Genomic DNA, 8,082 nt, shown 5'->3' on the forward strand with positions numbered 1-8,082 from the left:
AAACAAACTGAGGGCTTCAGAGGGGAGGGGGGTGGGGCAATGGGATAGGCTGGTGATGGGTAGTAAGGAGGGCACATATTGCATGGTGCACTGGGTGTTATACGCAACTAATGAATCATGGAACTTTACATCAAAAACCAGCGATGTACTGTATGGTGACTAACATAATATAATACAAAAATATTATTATAAAAAAAGAAATATAAATATGTATAAATTTCAAAAACAGAACCAACAAGGCTTAATAATTAATTAGAAAAGTAATTAGAGTGAGTAAAAATCTATTCAAAAATTTCAAATATTTGTAACCGGAAAGATGTTTCATGTTAATAGAAATAAGAAATACATTGCATGAGAAATAACAGGAAATTAATGGCAGGAAGTGGCAAGTGGCATAGAAAGAGGTGGTCTCAGGAAATATTTCTCCTTCTCCACCACTTCCTCCTCAGTGCTGACATTTATGGAGAATGTCTGTCCAGGGCAGAGAAGGGGTAACACATGTCTACAACTTTGAATTCTCAGACCAGCCCACGTGATCAGTGTTGCCATCCCTAATGTACATATTTTAAAAGTTGATGGTTAATCGCAGCAATTATTGATTTGGATGTAGTTTTTAATCCCTTGGCCGGGGCCTCATTTGCCTCCTCTCTAAATGAGGACAATGGTGGTACCAATCTCAGACCTGTTTTAACCTCTATAGAAAATAATACTCGCAGAGCACTGAGCGAGTACTTGGTGTATAATAATGTTGGCCAGACATTTTTCTTCCTAACAACCTGCATTATTTTTCTTCTTATTAGAAAGCGAAATGAAAAGAATTCTCTGACAGACGAAATGTCACGCAGGGAGTAGAGGTGCATAGGAAGGTGAATCTAGTTAAGTGGCGTCGGGGGGTGGATGGTGTGGATACTGACCTCCATGGGATCAGACCCCATTAGAAGGAAATGGCTGGACCGACGCAACCCGGGGTGAACACCTCATAACATGTTTTCCCTCCTTTAGCAGGATCATAGCACATCTTTGGAAGCAACTCCACAGTTCATTATTTTTAAAAATTAGACACAGTGTGAGGAAATGGCCGTCCAACTGACACATCTGCAGCGGTTCCTGAGGCCTCTGTTAAAGCCGTGTCATGAGAACTTTACTTCTTTAAAATTGGTACCACCAGATTGGAACTCATTGCACTCACAGGAACATCAAGGCAAAGCACACGGCACTGCCTTAGACGTACCATTGCCTACACTCCACAAGCCCGGTGCCTGTAGGTGCTCCACCCAGGGCCCAGCGGCCCCCGAGAATGCACCTGTAACAGCACAGTTTCGAAGGGTTGCACCCAGGATCTACCATGTAGTGGATCACATCCATGGCACCGCGCCACTTACAGCCCAGACTCAACCACAAGGCACAGCAGACAGATTTGACTGTCACGGTGAACGCGGCTGGTGCCAAATTCAACACATTAGCTTCTGTCACTATATCGGGGAAACCAGCTGTGGCACTAATATAACCTGCACTGTTCCCAAATGGAGGCAAGTGTCTGGCCTTGGTATTCCTCTAATTTTAAGAAAGATAGACATATCGTCACTATCCCGGCAGCATGAAGGATTATCCATTAATACAATGCAGCCTGAAGAAGGCAGAAAAGAAGATTAAAAATCACAAAAGGCCCTTCAAAATATCTGGGAACAACCAGTGTTAAACTGTTCAGGAATGGGATTGTAATATAACCCAGAGAGTGATAAGACTTGGTAGTTCTAGGAGGGGTATTACTTCGCTCCATCACATAATGGTCTCCCAATGTGTGTATATTTCTTAATTCCATCCCGTAGCTCAGATCCAAACACCAGTCATCCAGTCTTCCACCTTTATGGGGTTCCCTCCCACATAGCATCTCCTTAATATTTCAGGTCTGCTTTGCAAGTATCATTCCCCTGAACCGTCCACTTCACTCCCAGGACTGTGAGCACACACACACACTCCCAATCCTGTCCAGCACACACATGCACACACACACACACACACACACACACACACACCATCTTGTTTATGCTTTACATCCTGATTAAGAGACACAACTAATAATAAATATTTGCCATATGCAGGTTCTTCCTTAGAGACTGAGGGAAGAAAGATGGGAGACATGCAGGAATTTGCTGTATTTGGAAACGTTCTGCATGATTCTCTATGTGGGTCAGACAAGTACTTTGAAGTGAGAGTGTTTTTTTAACTGTGCCTCATGTTGCCTCTCTAGGTTTCCTCTGCTATATTATGGGATTAAAGAATGGATTTTCTGTTTCTCCAGAAAATAGGCAACATGCTATGAAAGAGGTCAGGGTCCCTCCCTGGAAGCAAGAAAAGTCCTGCAAGAAATGTGTCTATAACCAACGACCAGCGATATGCTGCATTTCAACAACACACAGTTCCACCCTCCCTCCTTCCTTCTGGTGGGGATTCCAGGGCTAGAAGAGGTGCACATCTGGATTGGCTTCCCCTTCTTTGCAGTGTATCTGACAGCCCTCCTGGGGAACATCACTCTCCTGTTTGTGATCCAGACTGAGCACAGCCTCCACCAACCCATGTTTTACTTCTTGGCCATGTTGGCCTGCACTGACCTTGGCCTGTCCACAGCCACCATCCCCAAGATGCTGGGCATTTTCTGGTTCAATCTCAGGGAGATTGGGTTTGGAGCTTGCATCACACAGATGTACACTATCCATATATGTACTGGCCTCGAGTCTGTGGTGCTGACGGTCATGGCCATAGATCGCTATATTGCCATCTGCAACCCCCTGAGATACGGCATGATCCTCACCAACAAGGTGATAGCTATCCTGAGCATAGCCATCATCGTCAGGACCTTGGTGTTTGTGACTCCGTTCATATTTCTCATCCTGAGATTGCCTTTCTGTGGTGTCCGGGTTATCCTTCACACCTACTGTGAACACATGGGCTTGGCAAAGTTGGCTTGTGCCAGTATTAGGGTCAATGTTGTCTATGGCTTGATTGCTTTCTCAGTGGGATACATTGATCTTTCTGTGATTGGGTTCTCCTATGTCCAAATCCTCCGAGCAGTCTTCCACCTCCCCTCCTGGGATGCCCGGCTCAAGGCACTCAGCACATGTGGCTCCCATGTTTGTGTCATGATAGCTTTCTACCTGCCAGCCCTCTTCTCCTTCATGACACATCGCTTTGGCCACAACATCCCTCATTACATCCACATTCTTCTAGCCAATCTGTACGTGGTTGTTCCCCCTGCTCTTAACCCTGTTATCTATGGGGTCAGGACAAAACAGATAAGAGATCGTGTACTAAGGATGCTTAACCCTAAAGGCTATTGATATTTAGCCCCAAGAGGATTTTCCATGACAGTTAAGGGAAATAATAATAAGATCAAAGCAGAAGTAAACATTGGAAATATTTTTGTAAAACTGCGGCACTCCCACACAGGCCAGTCACACTACATTTCCCCATCCGTCCTATTTGTACACCCACTGGAAGGCATAGTCCAAAGCTTCCAAAACTATCTCTACTTTGCCACAAGAAGAATACAAAGCAAAGCAAAACATAACACTCACATTCAAACCACACTGATATTACAAAATTCCTACAGGGAGAAAAAGGTTTGCAAAAAGGTGTGGCCCCAGTAACTGCCTTGAATAATTTCCTTCCACATGGAGTTTCTCTTCATTCACATGTCAGAAGAAGAAGTTCATATCTTAAAATGAGGTGGGATCTCATCAGTATCGAGCAGGATACGGTGGCAAGAGAAATTAACTTGGAGTCATAAGATCTACGTTAAATTCAGGCTCTGGCCTTGATTGGAAGATTTACCTGAGAATTTCACTTAGAGCTCTTTGAAGTATCCTTGCCAATAAAATGCTATAAAGCAATATTAATCTGGCACTGTGAACTCAAAATAAATAAATAAATAAATAAATAAATAAATAAACAAACAAACTGTTGAAAAAAATCTTCGCAGTTTGTAAAACATGAAAAGATTTGGAAATAAATAATGTATTTCTAGCACGGTTGTTACTTCTAGCATACGTAGGTTTAGCTTACTAAACCCAATTCTAATACACAGTCACTATCATGAAGTAAGGGCTCCAACTCCAGATTACCCCAATGCTTGGGGCCCTTTAGGACCCTCAGCCCTTACCTGGTCAGAGGGTCTATCTGTCAGGAGACTGGAAAGCCCAAAGAATTAAGAGGCCCCAATCTAGAACCTTCTGACACTATTGGTGGGAATGCAAACTGGTGCAGCCACTCTGAAAACAGTGTCTGTTTCCTCAAAAAGTTAAAAACAGAACTACCCTACCCACCAATTGCACTACTAGGCACTTATCCAAAGAACACAAAAACACTGATTTGAAGGGGCACATGCATTCTGATATTTATGGCAGCATTATCAACAACAGGCAAATTATGGAAAGAACCCAAATATCTGAGCTCATTGACTGATGAATGGATAAAGAAGATGTGGGGTGTGTGTGTGTGTATATCCCCTATATATAATGGAATATTACTCAGCCATCAAAAAGAATGAAATCTTGCCATTTGCAATGACATGGATGGAGCTAAAGTGTATTATGCTAAGCAAAATAAGTCAGAGAAAGACAAATACCATATGATTTCAGTCCTATGTGGAATTTAAGAAACAAAACAGATGAATATAGGGGAAGGAAAAAAAAAAAAGAGAGAGGGAAGTAACCCATAAGACTCTTAACTATAGAGAACATAGTGAAGTCTGATGGAAGGAGGTGGGTGGGGGACGCGCTTAACGGGTAATGGGCATCAAGGAGGGCACTTGTGATGAGCACTGGGTGTTATATGTAAGTGATGAATCACTAAATTCTACTCCAGAAACCAATATTACACTATATATTAACTAATTAGAATTTAAATAAAAATCCAAAAAATGAGTAAATAAAACCGTTTTGATAAATTGAAAAAAAAAAAAAAAAAAAGAGGGCCCGATCTGGACTTCAGCCTCAGGGAAACCCCATCACCCGCAGTTCTTATTAGAGTGAGCTTTAGGGCAAGACGTAATAGAGTGGCTGCCGACGTAATATAAAGGCACTCTTAGCAGAGTCTGTGAGCTAGATAAGACCACTGATTTCCTTGGGTATTCCGGGAGCCACGAACACGTGACGTTGGCTTCTGTTTGGAAGTGGGACCCTGGCTGAAACTCAAGGCAGGGGGAGCAAGAAAAATGCAGAGAAGGGGCCACGGTGATAGTAACGTAACTGAGGGAGGAAGTGAGTGGAGGAAATGATATTTTGTGTCAAATGTACTTGAATAAACAAATAAATGAAAAGGTGATCGAATGATCCTTTTCTAAATAGAAATCATGAAATTGACACAAACAAGATTTAAAAAAACTAAACGGATCAAAATGGTGATGAAGATGACCAAAAAGTCACCGCAGATTTTCTTCCAAGCACGATGCCGGACCATGACAGGTTTTCATGTGTCTTATGCTGTGTTAACTGTTCGGCAACACTAAAAAAATTGCAAACCTTTCAAAATCATTTTAGAAAGTAACATTATCGAAAGGCAAATAGAGAAGAAAGAAGATACAGAAAAATTCAGGACAAAGAAAAATACAGGCCAACCGCACCTACAAATGCAGATAAAAAAGTATAAATAAACTTGAAAAATAAATTTGGTTATATATTTTAAAAATAAAATAATACATATTAGAAGAGTACACACTGAGTGCTGAGTGCTTTATTTTCATCACCTCATTCAATTTTCAAAATACTCCTAAAAAACAGACACTAGTATTAATGTCAGTTCAGGTAAATGAAAATTAAGAGTTCAAATGATCAATTTTGTCACTAATATCACACAGCTAATAATTGTCTCTGTAATTTCACAGTCCAAGTTCTACACCCATATCATAAACTGCCTATATGGAATAATTACAGATGAGAACAATGGTTCAGTATTAGAAAATATATAAATTAAATCCACTATATCAATAAGTTAATGCATCACTATTATAAATTCCGTAAGTTTTGAGGCTAGTCAAAAAATTCAAAATACTGAATTTTTTTAAGAATGTGCAGAACAGACATAAAAAGGCGGTCTACAAACCAAGGAAAACCACAAGACATGGCAACCTTGCCCTGGTCCCCTGGCGATGTTTTAGTCTTCAGATACACTGATCGTGATACTGACAAGAGGACGCTCTATCAGCAACGAAATGAGAAATAGGAAAAATCAGTCCAAACCTATAAAATGCTACAGTAAGAAGTACATAGAATGGCACTGCAGACAAAACCTAATTCGAGATGATTCCAAAAACTAAATGTAAGAGCTAAAACTGTAAATCTCTTAGGAGAAAACATAGGGGTAAATCTTCATAACCTTGAGTTAGGCAATGGTTTCCAGTTACAGCACGAAAAGAACAAGTGATGAAAGAAAAAACAAATAAACTGGACTTCATGAAAATTTAAAACTTTATCCCTCAAAGGACAGCCTCGAGAAAGTGCAAAGATAACCCCCAGAATGAGAAAATACTGCAAATCGTGTACATGATAAGGTTCTAGTACCTAGAGCATTTAAAGTCTCGTACAGACCAAGAGTAAAGACCAAGTAACCCAGTTAAAGATGGGCAAGCATACTGTGGTTTAACAAATGAAATATTGTTCAGCCACAATGAAATACTGATACAGGCTACAAATGGATGAACCTTGAAACATTATGCTATGGGAAAAGCATAATGGCCATATACTGTACGATTCCAATTAATTTTAAATGTCCATAATGGGCAAATCTACACAGATGGAATGTAATGTAGTAATTACCAGGGACTGGAGCAGATTGGGGAACCTACACTTGGGTCATTAACTTGACAGGTTGGAGATAGGCCCATGGGACTGGGTCTCACAGCTCTGAGGAGGGTGCTGCCTTCAGCTGGTATTGCTGTCACAGGAGCTCAGAGAAGGTGCCTTCAGAGCTGGGACTAAGATCTCTGAGGGTGGGACTCTGTCCTGCTGCTGCTGGTACCCCGTGGAAGTTCAGTGAGGCTGATTGGATCCTGGGAGTTCCAAACCCAAATCAAACTCAAACCCAACACCCACCCACCCAACCAACAAATCCTGGAGACTAGAATCAACTCCACTGCCAGGTGAAGAGTCATTGCTCAGGGTACTGACAAGACAGGGACGGGAAGAAGCAAGTATCCCTGCCCTGCTTTAGCCTCCCAGTCTTTTCCTGCTGTTCTCTGTGGGTAGAAACTAAAAGGCAGCCAGCTGACAAAGAAGAGTCCCAGAGTCCAAGTCCCAGCATCCCAAGCAGATCTGGATGGTGGGTCTGGGGCTGAGAGACAAGAGTTCATGACTGTGAGGCTCCTGTCAGTTCTGAGTCTGAGGGCTGTGACCACACGAGGGACAACTGAGGCAGCACCCTGCAGTGCTTCCAGGGAGTGGACACAGACTCAAGTCCTCCCGTGCGGGTATGCAAAGAGACAGGGCATCATATCCTGTCCCTCAGAGGACAGAAGGGCCAACTTCAACACTGATGACCCAAAATGATACTAATAATCTCAATGTCATTACATACTGATAACAGTGATAGTAATGACAATGACAACGAATGTTGTCAAGTGTTTGGAGCACTTCCAATATACCAGTATCTGTGCATGATAACAATTTTCTTTTTCTCTTTTTTTGGGTGCAAAATGGTCATTTATTAAAGCACCGGGACAAGACCCTCGGGCAGGAGTGGCTGATTATATACTCTTGGAATTGGGGAAAGTAAGAAAAGGGAGGTTTCAAAAGAACTTTCATATGCTAAAGAGAACCTACAAGATAATGGAGACCTTGCCATTGTCAAGTTAAGGTCGTTTACCCCTCTAGCAAGGTCTTAACATGAAGACAGTTGGGAGATTCCTGGAAGAACATCACACTGGCCTACCCAGGAGTGAGGGATGGGGGAGTTTGCAGGGTGTCCTCTTACGCTTAAAGCTGAATAACATTAATTTTCATAAGACCCTTGTGTGGACGATTATAAAAATCAGTTTTAAAAACATCTAACAGAAAGGATGCAATTCATAGGAACAGGATACATATTGTC

The 8,082-nt window shown here is 41.8% G+C and overlaps 1 protein-coding gene across 1 annotated transcript; it reads left to right on the forward strand.

Moving 5' to 3' along the window:
• The first annotated feature begins 2,225 nt into the window (after positions 1–2,225).
• On the forward strand, positions 2,226–3,606 carry LOC103680033 (olfactory receptor 52E5). The gene has a single exon (XM_008709558.1). The coding sequence runs from the start codon at positions 2,397–2,399 to the stop codon at positions 3,336–3,338; it is 942 nt and encodes a 313-aa protein (XP_008707780.1). The 5' UTR covers positions 2,226–2,396; the 3' UTR covers positions 3,339–3,606.
• Positions 3,607–8,082: the final 4,476 nt, after the last annotated feature.

This window comes from Ursus maritimus, unplaced genomic scaffold (genome assembly GCF_017311325.1).
Source record: "Ursus maritimus isolate PB19 unplaced genomic scaffold, ASM1731132v1 scaffold_16, whole genome shotgun sequence".
Taxonomy (NCBI): Eukaryota; Metazoa; Chordata; class Mammalia; order Carnivora; family Ursidae; genus Ursus; species Ursus maritimus.